At 39.1% G+C, this 18,980-nt stretch overlaps 1 protein-coding gene across 1 annotated transcript in view; it reads left to right on the forward strand.

Annotated features, from left to right (window-relative positions):
- LOC146782742 (extracellular calcium-sensing receptor-like) overlaps positions 1–7,969 on the forward strand; it is a 175,678-nt gene extending 167,709 nt beyond the window's left edge. Inside the window, exons 4-5 of the mRNA XM_085637221.1 lie at positions 6,831–6,954; positions 7,041–7,969. Of these exons, the coding sequence (XP_085493347.1) occupies positions 6,831–6,954; positions 7,041–7,969 (1,053 nt within the window). The remainder of the gene's footprint in view (positions 1–6,830; positions 6,955–7,040) is intronic.
- Positions 7,970–18,980: the final 11,011 nt, after the last annotated feature.

Raw genomic sequence — 18,980 nt, forward strand, 5'->3', positions numbered from 1 at the left:
TTTAATTTAGGTTGTCTCTGTAATTTTCCTTGTCCTAATGAAGACCCGCACGCAGAGGTTTAAAATTACTCCCATCACCTAAGTTCTGTCGCAACGTTGATGCCTTCCATTCCATGGCCTGAAATACACATTATTGGTCATCCCCGAGATTGGATGGTGCATTCAAAAAATAGCAGCATCATTCTGATAAGTGGACTTTGAATGATATAAAATAATTGTTTTGTTGTCAGGCCATGACCACTGGGTTACCCTTTTTCATAATCATGGTAACCAGTACCGTTTGTGTAGAATCATGATACTGTGACCTACTATTGTTCTCTGTCTGATTTTCTCTTTCTTCACAAACCTCACACATAAGCACTTTGCCTTGCACTTCTTATTAGAGCAACCACTTATATTTTTCCATATGGTTTATTGAATATGTTATTAGCATAAGTAAAAGAATATAACAAAGCTTCATTTCCCCACAACCTAAGTTGTTTTGTCTCTTTCTCTGGTGTATTATTGAAGAGTATTTACTCTCATGTTTGAATGATTGTACATAAATATCTCAATGACTTAGTAGATTAACTTCATAATCAATTCCCTCTATGGTTCTGTCAGTGGTCATGGGCGCATGAATCCACTCAATCATTGTGTCTGATCTATACTGCTACTTGATGCAGGGCAGTGTTACATTACATCTTGTGCACCATATTGGACTGAAATGGAGCTTACTTTTTCAGAATCCTTAAAATAACAAACTCTATGTGTCAAAGAAATTGCCAAATATGTATGTACAAAAATGTGGCTGTTTGTGAACAGCTTATATTATGTTTAGTTTTTATGGAGGCTGCAACTCGAAATTGTCTGGAAGTTAACTATAGAATTGAATCTGGTGAATTTGTAGTTTGAAGTACCTAACGATGATCTGACTGGAGGGATACATTAATGGAAACTAAAACCATCTTAATGAATCAGATAAGAAAAATACTTTGCCCATGTCAATGATTTTGGTGGGTGTGGATTAGGACACAAAAAGATGCTTATTTAAAAAGTTTTATTCTGTACAGTGTTTCTCAGTCAAATGATGGAGGTTTCTAATGAAAATGTGGCCAATGAAGTGATTAGCTGAAACTCACTATTTGGATAGGAAGTTCCAGGCTTTATCATCATCAAACCCTTCGTTATTTGTTTTTAATTGCAATACACAGTAGTGTGCTTTGTTTAGTAACCTTTCTTGTATATTTGCACCATCTTGAAGATACTCCAGAGCTACTTCTCATGGGACCAGTCCAGCCTGAACTGCCAGGCCAGGTCCTCTCTGAACTGGAAACAAGCATTCTGGAAGTGTTTTGGGGTGTCACCCCTCATCAGCCAGGCTAGCTTGAATCCAGTGTTATGGTGAGCAAGGGACCCACGTCAGGGCATACCCTTGGCCACTTAGGGAAAACATAACAAACACTACAAGATGTTGGATGAAGTGCTGAAATGTTTTAACCATTCACCTCCAATCAAGAGATCTGGGTTGAATCCATCACTATTTTTCTCACTATGACATGAGGAGCAGGGTCAAGACTGATTTGCATATGTCTGGGTCCAAACTGGGGTGACGTGGTGAGCTAATTAACAATGGATTACTTAAGCCCAAATCTGTTGCTGTGGGTGAGCGTTTGAAAAGTTTCAACAGTCCGTCCATTGTTTTCTGATGTGCCAAACCCTCCCCGGACAAAAAGAGTGAAAATGTGATCTTGATTGATCCCCATACATGTTCATCATAACATTGGAATGATGCAATCTTTCAAAAACAAGTTGTCTGTATCCTCTCAATTAACTTAAATATTCTCTACCTGCAGAAATTAAAAGATCCGCATGAGGAGGAGATGGAAAAACTCTTGGATGGAAGCCTTGTATACAAACATGTGGTGAAATGTGTATGATTTCCATTTGTTTCTATTGTTGTAAGACAACTCTGAATTGGGAAATAGGGAAAGCAATCATCTTGAATGGCATTTACTATAAATATTACTCTAGATTCTGAGTAGTTCGCTCTCTCTGCTCATTGGGTTTAGGATAGCATGTAGAAGATACAGCTCATTAAATACTTAGGGGCAGATTTATGAGCCCCTTGCGCCACTTTTGCGTCACTTTTAACATGGGAAAAGTGACGCAAAAGTGGCGCAAGGGGCTCATAAATCTGCCCCTTAGTGATTAATATATAGTTTTTCGAAAACATGACAGGTGAGACAAGGCAATCCATGAAGAGAGGCATATCTTTCAAGAAATTAAAATTTCTTCAGTTGTAGATAACTTTTGAAATGGAGAAACATTTACCATCTTTGAAAAAGTGTCTACTGTCATCATCCTAAATGATAATATTCAGAAGGTGGAAGAATAGTAATGACATCTGTTGAGATAGTACGCAAGGGTTCAGGGTCCTCTTTTGTAGGTGCACAAATAGAAAATATTTAGAATCTACTTGTATTGGCTCCAAATAAGTCAGGAACGTACATACACTTGAACATCAAAAATGTACAGTTGGTAACAAAAAAGATTGCAAAACCAAATCCAGAGTGGGTTTAACTGCTCTAGGACCATAAATGTCCAAATCATTCACATCAACATCACTCAACTTGTAGGCCTGGATTTAGATACCTGGCACACAACTCAGAGTGGCACCCAAAGATCATGCACTACATTGTGTGACAGATGGAGAGGAGGAAAGCACCATATCTTCAGAGATATGGCACACTCCTTCCTTGTCTGTAGAACCGGCACAGCATTTGGCTGCCAAGCGCCATGTGCACACATTTGAGCCACACTGCAAAGGTGGCTGCATGAGTCTAGCATAGGTTTTATACTGGAAGGGTATCCTTCCGGTAAAAACTACTTAGCCTAGATTACATTTAAAACTTTTCTTATTTTGGATGTGTGCTGTACAGTGCAGCAAACATACACAGTTGGACAAGAAAGGAGAAATGAAAGCATTTCCCTTTTATTGCCTGCTTTCAAGTGGCATTAATGTTTGGTGCTCAAGCCTGTCTACTATTGTTAGTAGATAGGGTTTTGTGTCACAAACCATAGGTGGTAGCACAGGAACACATATGTACCACCCATTGAACGATCCCTTGATGCAGAGTAACTCAAAGCAGCTCTTCGGCTGGTTTGCCTTACTTTTTCTTACAAACAAGCAAAAATAACAATTTGCATTGGTTTGTAAATCCCCAAAATGTTTTTGCATCGGGTCTGTGTTTAAAAAGTAACACAAACCTGATGCAAAACCTTTCTAAATCTGGGCCATATTTTGTTAGTAGGAAATAAACTGCTTGCTGACTAAAATGCAATTCATGCCATCAAACCAAGGAAGTCTTTAATGAAGATCTTAATGTCTTCTGGATTCAACTGTTCTTATGCAATCGTGATTCTTTCCAAGAAAAACTGAGCCATTTACAGTCATTGTGGAGAATTATAGATTGATCATACATGATTGAAGACTCTGGATGCAGGCAGGAAAACATTTGTTAAAACATTCTTGAAACAAGAAAAATCGTATAGTGCAAAGAAAATCAAACCTGATGGTCAGTACAAATTTCAAACTTTAGACCTCATCAAAGACATGTATACCCCTTCACTACAAGCCATCTTCATTGCAAGGAGCTATTTGAAGCACTTAATAGTTCCATTCAGATTCTGACAAAGCTAGATAAAAACAGGATGTTCCTTCCATTCATCCTCCTTCTCATCACCTTCCTGTTTCTGAAGTACCACTGCTCTTTCTGCTCTCTCTGAGGCATCTGACATCACAATAAATGTCCTTGAACTACCCAGATGGTATAGAATAGGGTCATGTACAAATAGCTGTTTAATGCATTGAAGGCCACCTAAATTAATTTGTGAATGTCTAATAGGCCCAAACAACAACATGAATGTTCACTGTTGAGGATCATACAGCTGATCAGAGCCCATGTTTTTAAATGTGTGTGTGTATACTTCTGTGAGGGCATATGTACATTGAGAGTACTGCTTACATGTATATCATGGGGCATATTTATGATCTTACAACACAGCGCAGAGCAGCAAGTCACCTTGCTCTGCTGCGTAACAGGGAAAGGGCAGGAATATGCCATATTCAAAAGATTATGCATAGAACAATAGCTCCAGATTCAATAGAAATGGCACAGTAATATCCCCTGTGATGGGGAAGAACACAGGCTTTAGGTTTGAAGAAAATGGAGAAAAGCATCAGACTGCAATAGCATGGAAGAAAACTCCTTCCACCATCTATAATGAACCATGTAGGGACTTTGTGTGGATAAACATGATTATTGATGACTTGTGAATTTCTTAGTGAGCTTACATTAGACTAATTACATACAGGCAGAATATCATGAAACTAACATTTGTTCACATTCAAGATTTGCTTTTCAGACAAAGAGAGAAATGTATTCTCTGTCACTGTCAATGTCCTCCTTTCATGGTAGATTCGGTAGAGGAACATGAGAACACAAATTACATCAGTTAGGTCTTGTAAATAAGGTACAGTTTTGCCTTATAACATTTCATTAAAAAGTATATAAATAACTGGTGCTTAATTCTTCCCAAAACTGTGATATTTCTTTTAGTACATGTATGACAAAGTATCTCTTGTGCTCATTTATCAAGCAATGTTGGGGAACATGCAACCAAATATATTCGATGAGAATTAACATGGGGAAAATTACTGTGGGTTCTACCTAGTAACTTATCTGCTCTTCACGGTTCTTAAGGAAACTCTCTAGGATTGAGCTAATGTATGTGAAGTAAACTTATGAAATTCTTCATTTAGTTTTTTTAAATTGCACAAACGTTGTAAATGACAATTAACTACACCATGTTGCTAAGAACAACTAATTCAAAGAACAACCATACAGGGACTGCATCATTGCTATTGATAAGTTGGAATACATGTATGTGTGTGTATGTGCATGTGTCTGTGTTTCTCTCTGTGTGCACAGCTTCTTACTGGATATGTGTTACTATTAGTGTTTAATGCTTCTTTTAAGAATAAAGACTTTTATAGAACTTAACAATGGCAATGGTGGAAATCCACAATAACATTCTCCACCAAGTCTGACATTCTATCTCAGGCCTAAACTGGAAGAAAGTGTTGTATCAGAAAGACAAGCTAGGCTGCAGCACAATATCAGACCTCTATATGTTTAGTTTTATTAATTAAGTAACTGTAAGTGGTATTAAGTAAAGACTAGACCATCCAGATGTCATTCGTTTAGTAAAAAAGGTGGAGAAAAAAAATAACACTTGGTAGCATTCTTATCAATGTGGATGTGTACGAACATAAATTGAATATAAATGTCAAATGTTGGTGGAATATGCAGACATCTGTTACAGAAAGGAGACCAATAAATTGATTAATATGGGACACAAAAATACATGAACAAGAAACTAGATCTGAGAGATGAAGAGGAAGGTGGAGAGCATGATATCTGAGAGAACCAGAAAATACATCTATCTCAAATATTTAAAAAACGTGGTGGAATAACATGTGATAGCTGGGAAATAATGGAGAAAAAAAAATTATTATACCAGGTGAGTGGTAATCTGATGGTCTGAAATGAACCCAGAAGGGCTAAAACTGCTTAAAGAGTAAATGGATTTGTAGATGTAGACTCCTTTACCTCAGGTGGTCTGAAGAGTGAGTGGACATGAATCATCTGGATCACCCTTTTGTTAATGTTACTAAGTCGAGATCTCAAGGGGCTTCTGTTGCAGCATATTTCTTAAGCATGCACTAATTTCTTCCTAGTATGGTGTGCTTCAATGAACACTTGCGTAAATGTCATTGCATTTTTCCTATGTCATGTTTTTGTAATATCTTTAATTGAGAAATGATAACAGTATTCAGATTTTTGGATAAAGTGACATTAACATCAGTATCATTTGTAACCTTCCAATAGTTAAGACTAATGAATCACTGTTGTGGAGAGACCATTCATGAAGGATGTCTACACATGTATTACGTTACTGTTTAAGAAGTGTTATCATGTATTGGGTTGCCCTGAGATTTACACTGTTTTAATATGTATATTGAGGAGAATCTGGATGTCATGCAAATCCATAACCATTTGATAATGTCACTTTACTTCTGGATGGTTTTTACAGGAAGATATATAGGACATAGACTGTGTAATTGGTTGATTTGGTTAGATCATTGTCTTTCTGTAACTCCATGAGTTTGTGCTACAGGTAATAATAAATCAGCCCTCAAATGGGGATTAAAATCATAAAGGAAGGTGTTATACACTCAGCCAAGGAGTTCTGTGGTAACATGGTCAGTGTATCATTCCATTGCTAGTTTGTTCTGGGTGTTTTGCTATGTATTTTAAACATGTATATATATTTGACGGCAGCTTTTTTGGACAAATTTAGTCAGAGCAGTGCCATCCCAATTTTATGTTTATGGCTATGATGAATAATAAAGACTCCCTGTGGCAGTGTGGTATCCATGAATATTTAGGAAGTAAAACTGAGCTAGGTTTTGGTGAGAATGCGGTCTAAATTAAGTTAAAAGAATATATCGGAGTATTTACTATGGTGAATATTGGATCGTTCAGTTCATCAACTATTCAAACACATTATCAGAACTGAGTAAAAGTACCATACCTTCTAAAAACTGATTTTTTATTACAAAATTGTCTTCTCAAATATTAGACCAGAGATCGCTGCAGTAAGAGAAATTTATATCTCTCAAAGAAAGGGTGCATTTTGTATTATCTAGTATGCCATGTTAACTTTTCTGAATTAAACATCACCAAGAGCAAAGGGATAAAATACCAAATGTTCTGTGTCTATAGGTGCCTCCATCTATTTGCAGCCCCAGCTGTTCTCCTGGCTACCGGAAGGCTTCTAAAGAAGGAGAGCCCATCTGTTGCTTTGAGTGTTTTCTCTGTTCGGAAGGGGAGATTTCCAACCAAAGTGGTGAGTTGACAAGATACTGTGAGACTCATTCATAACATATTTAATTGATTGAGCTCTGCAAATCTCCTAAATATTGCATCTTTCAGATTCCATTGAGTGTTTCAAGTGCCCCTGGGATCAGTGGCCAAATGAAAGAAAAAATCTATGTATTCCGAAGATCACTGAGTTCCTGTCATATAAAGAGCCTCTAGGAGTCACCTTAACAACAATTAGTATTTTCTCCTCATTGGTCCCCCCTTCAATTCTAGTGCTCTTCATACGTCATAGAAACACAGCAATTGTCAAAGCCAACAACCGCTCCATCAGCTACATACTTCTGCTATCACTAACCCTTTGCTTTCTTTGCTCATTTGCTTTCATTGGTTTTCCCACATCAGAGAAATGCTTTTTTCGCCAGGCTGCCTTTGGGATCACGTTTGCTCTTTGTATCTCTTGTATCTTGGCTAAAACCATCACTGTTGTCATTGCCTTCAATGCCACCAAACCCAAGAATAAGTTAAGGAGATGGTTGGGGCCACAGTTGTCATACACAGTAATCACTGTTGGGACACTGTTTCAAGTTCTTCTTTGTACCTCATGGCTACTTCTCTTGCCACCATTTTCTGTGTACAACATCCACGACCAGCCTGGTATTATAGTATTTGAATGCAATGAGGGGTCTCCAATAGCTTTCTGGTGCATGCTAGGGTATCTTGGGATCCTGGCAACGATCAGTTTTATTGTGGCCTTCCTTTCCAGAAAACTGCCCGACAGTTTCAACGAGGCTAAATTCATCACCTTCAGCATGCTCGCCTTTCTCAGTGTCTGGCTTTCATTTATTCCAGCCTATCTCAGCACAAAGGGAAAATTAATGGTAGCCATGGAAGTTTTTGCCATTTTATCATCAATTTCTGCCTTGATTTTCAGCATATTTTTCCCCAAATGTTACATAATTCTGTTGAGACCTGATATGAACACACAAGAGTACCTGAGGAGCAGGGTTTCAGGACAAAGGAAGAAGGTGAAAAGAACCTGAACCCTTCACAACATGTTGATGAGTACAGAACATGCTGCAAGCTGTAGATCACATTGGATCTGAAGATATGTAAACACGTTAGGCTGACTCTTTGCTCACAGTTGTCATGTTAAGCCTCCATTCAATGGCTTTGTAATCTATTATCAATTTTCCTTACTATTGACCACATTTTGTCAGTTTAGTTTTTTATAGCCTAAATTCCTTTAAATGATCACACAGAGAACTAAGAAAATGCTTGGCAAGAGATGCAGACTAATTAGAAGACTCAAACACTATTGGAAGGTGTACAAACTCTGTAGAGGAAGTCAGGTCCATTAAAGTTGCAGAGGGAACAACATAATATTTTATTGAAGGGAAATATTTAGCATGACATCTGGAGACAAGACCACTCTTCAATCTGAAAAAGATGTTGTTTTCTGGCGGTGCCGTGGGTGATAATTGCCCTCTGACTGAGGTACTCCAGTCAAAGGGATCAAGGAGTGACAAATAACTAACTCTTGTGAAGATGCAGCTTGAATCAGAGATGGGGATGTGATGTTGGGTTTGTGCTTAAATGTGATGGGCAGAGTCATAGATGAAGCTGACTTGAGCAAGGTAAGGGTGTAAAATGAGACATGAACACAATAATTTTTTGCATAGGGGCCCCTGTGTAGAGTTAGTCCTCCTGCCTGACATTTGTAGTGATCAGTGAAATGAATCTTGGAAAAATTAAATACAGAAAAGGCCAGCAGCCTTTGCATTCACCTACTACGGACCACACCGTACAATAGTGACAAAAATAATATCGTGGAACAATAAAATTGTGGCAAAATATTGTTTACAAAAATATCATCTCCCTATACTTCCAATCGTAAGAACAAAATATTTATATAAAATATTGTTTCACACTACTAATACAAAAATATTATATATATATATATATATATATATATATAGTTATATATATATTACCTACTGGCGGTCGCCAGTAGGTAGATATATTTAGGACCTATTTTCCATAGGAAATCCGCAACATTCTATTTGGTATAACTTTGGCGCCGATTGACGAATCTTCGCAAAATTTTTCAAACTTTTGGCCAGTTCAGGTCTGCTCCTATCCTGAAAGTTTCACGGTGATTCGTCAAGCGGGGGCCGAGAAAAAAGGGGGTCCCAAAACGCATTTTCCCCATGCATTTTCCCATAGGACCTTTAGCCGCAGCTACAGCCCGAACTGCTGAACAGAATTACACCAAATTTGGCAAAGAGGTAGTCCTCAGTTCAGACTCGTGCCTTTTGCATGGTGTATATCCGTTCAGTAGTTCCTGAGAAAATTAGAGTTAAAAGTACATATATATCTATGGCCTCGGAGGATCCGCGCACACTCCCGATCACGAGCTGAATTTAAATTGGCTGCCAACACTCTGAATCAGGAAGTGTTGGCAGCCATCTTGTGCCTCGGTAGAACCGAGGCACAAGAAATCCCAAAAAACGACGCGAAACGCAAAAAGGGGGCAGGGTAGAAACACCCTGACCCCCTAGGCCTGCTCAGAGGATCCCACAAGGAGAGGATGCGTGCTGGGTGCGAGCATCCGCCCGATAGGAAAAAAAAAAATCAGCGTGGGAGAGCTAATTTGCCCCTGGGGGGGCCAAATCCCAGGGGCATAAAAAAAATAAGTGTGGGGGGTCCTAATCCCCCCCACACTGCCCCAGGGACCGCCACCCCCCAGGGCTCTAACATAGTATAGGTGGGGGGGCTCTCAACCCCCCCAGCCCCGGGGACCGCCACCCCTGGGGCAACTTGAAAATGTGGGAGGGGGCCCCCCTCCTGGAGCCTTGTATAGGCCCTAAGGACCGCCACCCCCCAGGGCTGGCTCCTGCTGTGTCCCGGGGTGCCCACCCCCGGGACACTGTAGTTTGCAATGACAGGGCGGGAGCCTCGCGGCTCCCACCCTGTCATTGGAAACTGCTTTGCTTCATTGAAGTGAGAGCACGGAAACCTGCTCTCGCTTCAATGAAGCAAAGCTGATTGCTTTTCCACATGGGGAGCAGCATGTTAGCTGCTCCCCATGTGGAGAAGCAATGCCGGCTCCCGCAGGACGCGGGGAGACGGCTGGGACCATGGGGGGATTGGGGAACCCCCCACAGCCCCCAACGAAGAGGGTAAAAAAACTGGGGGCAGGCCCTGGGTGATAGGGTCCACAGGGCCAATAAATTAGATTTTTTTTTTTTAAATAAGACGGGATCGGGCCGGAGGCCATGCCCCCTCCTTGCACCACTCTGCAAACACGTCCCCTGGCGCGTTTGCAGAGGGGGAACTAATTCCACTTGAATACAGGGGGTCCCTGGGGTCAACTAGCCCACCAGGAACCTCCAGTATGCGCCAGGGGGTTGCGTTGCAGAGAGGTGTAATGAGGCCACGCCCCTTTTTACACCTCTCTGCAATGCAGCTCCGTGGCGCTTACTGGAGGTACCTGGTGGGCTAGTTAGCCCCCAGGGGACCGCAGGAATGAAGAGGAATTAATTCCCCAACTTAAAACATGCCACAGGGTGTGTTTGCACAAGTCACCTCAGGCCCCGCCCCCTTCCTTCACCATTGTACAAATATTCCTCTAAAATCAGCCGAACTACGAATTCCGATTTACTCACCTGTTATCAGGAGAGAACCCAGTGCTGCATCTTTTAGACCAGCACTGACCCTGAAAAGTAATTCTAAGCGTACATAACAGTAACTTGTATTTCTTTCCATAGGAATCCATTGTGTGGTTTTCACCAGAAAAGTTTCTAAGTGTCGATTTTTGAAACGTGAAAATATTCCTCTAAAATCAGCCGAACTATGAATTCCGATTTACTCACCTGTTATCAGGAGAGAACCCAGTGCTGCATCTTTTAGCCCAGAACTGACCCTGAAAAGTGATTCTAAGCGTACTTACCAGTAACTTGTATTTCCTTTCATAGGAATCCGTTTTGTGGTTTTCAGCAGAAACGTTTCTAAGTGTCCATTTTTGAAACGTACAAATATTCCTCTAAAATCAGCCGAACTACGAATTCCGATTTACTCACCTGTTATCAGGAGAGAACCCAGTGCTGCATCTTTTAGCTCAGCACTGTCCCTGAAATGTAATTCTAAGCGTACTTACCGGTAACTTGTATTTCCTTCCATAGGAATCCATTGTGTGGTTTTCAGCAGAAAAGTATGTGTCTATTTTCACAAACTAAAAATATTCCTAAAAAATCGTCTGTATGACTTAAACACATTCTTTCAACTGTTTACAGGAGATTCACCAGTGCTGGATCCAGGATCCACCACTGAGTAAGAAAATGTAACGATAACACTACTTACCTGCTAAGTGAATTTTCTGCCATAGGATAACATTGGTGATTCTATGTGAAAAAATTCTAAGTGTCAACTTTTAAAATACAATATTATTCCTTAAAAATCACTACTGTAACCAAAACGCTTTTACTCAACTGTTTACAGGAGATGTCCAAGAACTGAATCTAGGATCCAGTCCTGTGGTTAGAAAAGTAATCCATAAAGTAACTAATTGTATTTGACTAGAAATTCACATTGAGCTCAATGTTGCATTGTGTTTGAAATTGTGTTGCCCATTGCAACAACTGTAACTACTGTACTTAAAAGTCTATTGTCTATTTGCAAAGTATTTAAACTAAAGTAATTCATTCTGAGAAAGTATATTTTGTATTGTAATGTATAATGTAATTATAATGTAATTAAAAAAATCTAAAAATAAATAGTTTAAAAAATGTAGAAAATCAGTATAAAAAAAATCAGTATAACAATTAATATATTAACAATTGTCATTTACAAAACCTTTGAAATTCACTTAAAAAACCATAGGTTTCAGGCCTGATATAGTTAGAAATTAGCATTTAAAAAACCTTTGAAATTCACTGAAAAAACCATAGGTTTTAGGCCTGATACAACTAACTATATCGGAGGAATTTCAATGGTTTTGTTCGAGTGAAATGTCCAGCTAACTATAATACCCCTAAAACCTATTGTTTTTTCATTGAATTTATAAGGTTTTTTAAATGCTAATTCCTAACTATATCAGGCCTGAAACCTATGGTTTTTTCCGTGAATTTCTAAGGTTTTTTAAATGCTAATTCCTAACTATATAAGGCCTGAAACCTATGGCTTTTTCAATTATTTTCAAATGTTTTTTAAATGCTAATTCCTAACTATATCAGGCCTGAAACCTATGGGTTTTTTCAGTGAATATATATATATTTTTTATACAAACAATCGCCCGAAACCTTGGAGGGGCACTCGGCAGGTGGTCGTCAGTTCGGACTTCTTTTTTTAAGCTCCTTCACTCCAAACGGACAGCTACCTGCTGAGTGCCCCGCCAAGCTTTCGGGCAATTGTTTGTATAAACAAATGTCTGCAGTCTGTGACCGCTGTCTTGTCGAACACCTCCTCCCGTATACACGATGAAGCCTTCTGAATCCATCACGGGCCCGCACTGGCGGGGTGATCTTCTCTCGCGGCTGAGCATAGCCACTTCATATCCAACCACAAGTTTGCCCCAATGAGAGAAGCCAACAGGTATGTGTGCAATCTTCTATGTTTATTCATTCAAGACAGCTTACTGCAGGCAAACAGCACAAAAGAGTTAATCTCAGTGTTGTAGCCACACCAGGCATGTTTCAAGAATAAGCTTCCCTTCTTCAGTGGCGTCACTACCGCAGTCACTAAACAGGATGTTGTGGATTTCCTCTATGCAGAGTTGGGTAAGGTTGTTGTTGTGTAACAGCTCATTCAGGTTCTGGATTAGCAGGTTGTTTTCTTCATTCCAGTGTAGGTTGAGGCCGCCCAGAATTAGGTTATTCGCATCTCGGAGGGAGCAGTGAGCAATCAGGTCAGACAGGTTTTCAGTGAATCATATAAATAGGGAAAGACATAAAAGAGATTAGAATACGATAAAAGAGAGAAGAGATGAATAGAAGAAGAAGGAAAATAAAGAGATGAATATATAAAATAGTAAATGCGAAATCTTAAATGATATGATAATGGTAATAAATACGGGATATAAGCATGTTTAAGTAATAGGACACTTATATTATGCAGTATAATACAATAGAGAAATAGTAATATAATAAAATGTTATCACAACTAATTAGATAAATATTAAAACATCAAGGTAATATAGTAAGTAGTGTAATGAAACATTGATACATAGAAGAAGAAGAAAAGTAAAGCAGGGAGAAGAGAGAAATGGGGTTAGACGTCTAGAATATACACGTCTATGGAGTTCCAGAAAGTAATGAAGAGGATGAATATTTTTACACTTTAGCTTATATATGCTAGTTCTTAATTCATATTATACATAAAAACTCATAACATTCAAATTATAACATTATAAAATGATGAAATAATTTAATTCTATTATGTGCAAATGTAAGCATAAAGGAGGGAAGAAAAGATTTGAGAGAAGGAATATAAAAACATTATTGTATAAATAATGAAAGAGAGGAGAAAGGGATAGAAAGGAAAGGGAAAAACAGGGAGAGAAATGTACAAAATAAGATATATGAAAACTTGCATAGTATAATAATGATATTGAATATTAAACATAGTAAAGTTTAAGTAATGTGACAATGCAATTAAATTATTTATATAGTAATGCAAAATTTGTATATTTGTACAATTGAATGTTCTTCATAAATGATTAAATAAATATGAATACATCAAGATAATCTAGTAGATATGTAGTGTAATGGAGAATTAATGAGTACGAAAATTGAAGAAAAGAAATGTAAAGAGAAGAGAACATTAGCATTAAACATCTTGTATTAATTCTTAATTCATAACATTCATATTATATGATAAGAAAGAAAAGGAGAAAAAGAAAAACGTAAGAATAAAAGAACATTAGCCTTTAAGTGTTTAGAATATATACGTCAGTGGAATTTAAAGAGTAAAGAAAGAGAGAAGGGAAAACTTTGTTATTTTAGAATGTAATACTTATATATACTAATTCTTAATTCATAATATTCCTAAAATTCGTAACATACATTGTTGGACTAAGATCATTAACATTTCTCTCCTTCAAGGCTCCATCCCTGACATCCTGAAAATCAGTCAGGTCTCACCTATCCTTAAGAAAACCACGGCGGACCCCTCGGACCCCAACAACTACCGTCCGATATCTAATATACCTATGTTAGCCAAACTCCTGGAAAAATGTGTTAACGTACAACTGAACAGTCACATCGATCGATACAACTTGCTGAACCAATTTCAATCTGGCTTCAGAGCAGGTCACAGCACCGAATCAACCATGGCTCATGTTGTAGACGACGCGATTAAAATCCTAGACCAGAATGAAGCCTGTCTTCTAATCCTACTCGACCTGTCATCAGCTTTTGACACTGTCAAACACGACAACCTACTTGACCTCTTAAAACACAGAATGGGTATCTCTGGAAAGGTTCTGAACTGGTTCACATCCTTCCTCCAAAACTGATCCCAAAGATTCAAGATCAACCAATCCCTATCCAACCCTATGCCAGTCACATTAAGAGTACCTCAAGGCTCCTCTCTCTCACCCACCTTATTCAACCTCTTCATGGAACCTCTCACAGATCTTCTACGCCTCACCAAGATTCACTTCCACATGTACGCAGACGACACACAAATATACATCAAGATACACTCACTAGAGGACATCAAATCGCTCAACACCACACTTCAAAAAACCCAAACATGGCTGGCAGAAAACCATCTGAAACTTAACTCTCTCAAAACGGAATTCCTGTTAATCGCCCCCCCCCCCAACAAAACCCACACTATCCGGGACTGGATGAAACACCTAACAGCCCTAAATGGACACACACACATAGTCGACTCAGCGAAATCTCTGGGAATAATGCTAGACAGCAACTTAAAGATGCAGAAACACATTAGCTCCGCAACTAAGGGAGCGAACTTCCAACTAAAGACCCTGAGAAAACTGAAACCCTTTCTGCCTGCACATGATTTCAAACAAGCAGTTCAAGCCCTACTAATCCCCCGAGTAGAGTATGGAGCAGTTACGCTATGCGGCCTCCCAAGATCCTCAACAGCACCATTAAGAGCCACGATCAATGCAGCTGCGAGACTCATCACAGGCTCTACAAGAAACGCTCACATCTCACCTGACTTGAGAGCCATCGACTGGCTTCCATTTGAAGCCAGAATTCACCTAAAAATTGCCTGCATGACACACAAGGCCCTCTACCACAAAACTCCACAATACCTTGCACAGAAACTAGTTCTCTCTGCGGGCAACAGAGTCTCTAGGAGTGCCAAAACTGTTCTCCTTCAACCTCAACGTTTTGCCAAGAAAAAAACCTATAACCGTACCTTCTCTGGTATGGCTCCGAAGATATGGAACGCTTTGCCCAGTGAAACAAGAATGAACCCCTCCACCTCTTCCTTCAAAAAAGAAGTGAAAGCTATCCTCATGGCTAAATTCACTTGAACTATATTCATTGTGATTTTGTCTAACTGTCTGTTGTCTATGTATATTGTACTTTGCCTCCTTCCTGCTTGTAAAGCGCTCTGATACTCGCAAGAGTCTTGTCCGCGCTATATAAAACTTTCAAATAAATAAATAATAATAATAAATAATACATATTATAACACTATAAAATAATTGCATTTTATCATATGTATATATTAGTAGAGAGGAAAGGGGGAGAGGGTTTAAAGGAAGAAATATAATATAACATAATATAATACATAGTCTAATACAATATATTATAGAATATAATTAATGTAAGCCAATAAACAATGTATAACAGAATGAATAAATATTCAGGGAACATCTTCTTCAGATGATGGAACGTAGTTTCAATAGATAGTGAAGTAAATCACTTCTGATAGTTATTCACTAGTAATCAAAATAGATAGTAAGTCTTCAGATAATGAGAGAGATTTTAAAGGAGAACGTGATTTGTCTCTACCTCTTTCCTGCGTAGAAGCGGCTACTGATTGAAGGGCCTGAGCTCGATCTCCAAAAGAACGTGTATGTCTATCTGGATCTCTACCTTGGGACCGAATTGGGTTACGCTCGGATTCATCAGAAGACGTCTTGGAAATCCCGAAAAAGAGTAGAGATTTAAGTTCAGGTGTAAGCACATTTAATTCCATGTTTTGAGGAGTAAGGGCATCCAAAAAAAAAACGGATATCTTCTGGATTAAAGAAGTCCTTGGATATGCCATCCTTAGTAATCCGTAGATGTGCTGGATCAAAAATGCCATATTTGATATCTAGTTGACACAAGCGGGATCTAAGAGAGAGAAAGGCTTTGCAACGTTCTTTAGTTTCTTTTGAAAAATCCGCTGTCATTCGGACTTCATGACCTTCGAATCTGTATGGACCACGCGATAATTATTTGGCAAGCCTGCTCATGTTGTCTAAAGCAGACAATAATTGTGCATGGATGTATGTTTTTCCCACTTTTGAAAGGACCAATGCGATGGGCTCTCTGCATCTCTAATGGCAGGTCAAAGGTGACCTGAGCTGTTATGAGAAAGGATTTGAAGCCTGAACCTTCTATTCCTTCCGGAAAACCAAGGAAGCGTACGTTGTCTCAGCGATTTCTATCTTCCAAATCTATCATATTACTTCTGAGGAAAAGAAGTTCTTGCTCTCGATCTGGTATACTATTAATGCGGTTCTCAACTGTGAATACTCGTTCAGAAACACCATCAAGTTTACTCTGAAATCCAGCAATTTCTGCACATATAGATTTAGTCTCAACCGTAAGAGCAGATATAGACGTCTCCATCCCCTCTAAATGTCGTCCTACCGCCGTGATTTCCTGGAGAATCCGCTCCATGGTAGAATCTGGTGCAGTTGACATTAAAAAGTTACACGGTTTTTGGGTCGAGAAGGTGGTATTCCAAGCTTCTGTGTTGGAACAACCCTGGTTTAGGATTTCAGAATAAGAGGGTTGCTTTGTGGTTTTACCAGTTGCTTTACCAGAAGACATTCCCAGTTGTTCCTCTTCAGGGTATTTTAACTGGTAATTGTTATCTTGGTACTTCAGTATAGTAAACAATGAATATAAATGTTTAAGCCATAAGTAATGGAAAGAGTGTCAATTGTTGTGACAAAATATTTAAGCAGATGTCTTGAGAAAACTGCTCAAAGTAGAGGTGTTTTAAATTTACAGACGCTCAGTGAGATGTATTAGTCTTTAGCTCTTCAGATACACAGTGCAATAAGATTAAGTAGAATCCCTCATGTGCTTCTGATGCACAACAGGAGCGCGTCTTATTTATAGTCAGTTCAAACCTAGGCAGCTCCAAAACCAACTATTGAATAAGCACACTTCTTATGTTGAACAAGAAAGAAGACTGTGCAGGAGAGAAGAGCGTTATAGAATGCAGCTGCAAGTAATCCGTCTTAGCCTCACTTAGTACCTAGGGCAATAGACAGAAGTACGAAGTCGCCTCAGGCATTTCCAACATGTGACATGTGACAGCGCGCCTAATTCAGAAGCAGCTTAATTCCAGTCAGCACCTCTTCAACAATGTATCAGAAGTCTGGAAGAATAACCCAAAAAGGATAGTTTAATTTCCAGGTATACGGTGTACTGCTATTCCAAAATTCCTTACGCAAGCGGCGTAAGGAATTTTGGAATAGCAGTACAAACAGCATGATTCCCATTAAACAGTTCCTTACTTGTAGTAGCACCAACGTAGTCTATGTGCTTGAATGCCCTTGCCAACTGAGTTACGTAGGAAGCACCACACACATGGCTAAGAAACGGGTCCTCGAACATATGAGGGCAATTACGAATAAGGACCAACAGTACCCCATTGCTCGGCATTTTGAAATAAAACATTTTTCGGACTATACCAAATTGTCCTATTATGCAATTGAACGAATCTTACCCAATAAGAGAGGAGGTGATAGTACTCTTAAACTGAGACAACGTGAATCACGTCACATAATTGGGATGGGGACCAGATATCCGAACGGCCATAACATGGATGAGGAGATGGCCATACACTTACATGGTGACTAAAGGGACAGCAAATTCCATCCACAAATAGGACGTAAACATGAACACATTTGAGAACAGAAGGGATACTCCAAGGAGGGTGGACTATGAGGGAGGTTGTATTGAGGCCCAGAAAGGACAACGATGAACTGTTTCTATAACGAATGATTTGTATTCTGATTGTCTGTTGAATGTCTATTGCAGTTTGAGTCAACTGACCCTGTGTTTCTCTTTTACAGGAAGAAAGGAAGGGACTATGTCTCGGGCCCGCGACACAGGATCCCTACCCTTTTCTTCCCATGCTGCTCTCCAGTGGACAGATAAGATCAATTCAATTTTAAACTTTATGATTGAGACACTTTTGAATCTGTTTTGATTTTGGTTAAGGATGCACCAGTGGACCAATATGTTGCAATACAATTTAACGTAACTTTTAAATCTGGACTAAATAGAGACAAATGCAAGGTACTCGGTACATTTAGACAGGGCATATGTGACAGGCAGTTTATTTTCTTGCTTCCAGTTATACATCAGTAAGATCTATGACACAAGAGATCATGCAATCAATCATTAATACACAAGGACACCTAGCAACATAAGATTTAACTTACAGGTGGGTGGAAGTGTATTATAGCCAAACATCACTAACACGAGCGGTAACTAAGGCTGTACCCACTATGGGAGCATGTTGTACCATCATGGTGTAATACAGATCGCACACAGACGAACCTAACATATCTCCTGTTAGTATTAAACATACACCAAGCTACACACTTGATGCGCTCCAATTATGACACGCGACATCAGATTGCGAAACGCTACTTAAGCTTAGAGAACAAATGTGGAAAATTAACCACACGGCACGAAATGAGTCCCGGGGGTGCTTCTAAAGTTATCTAATGTTTATCAAACATGTTTGTAAGAGCCGGATAGCAACGTCCCAGTACCAAGCTCACTAGGAGCGATTTACTGTTGTTTCATTTAAAAATAAGTGGACTGTGAAGTGTACTTT

The sequence above is a fragment of the Triturus cristatus genome, chromosome 12 (genome assembly GCF_964204655.1).
Source record: "Triturus cristatus chromosome 12, aTriCri1.1, whole genome shotgun sequence".
Lineage (NCBI taxonomy): Eukaryota > Metazoa > Chordata > Amphibia > Caudata > Salamandridae > Triturus > Triturus cristatus.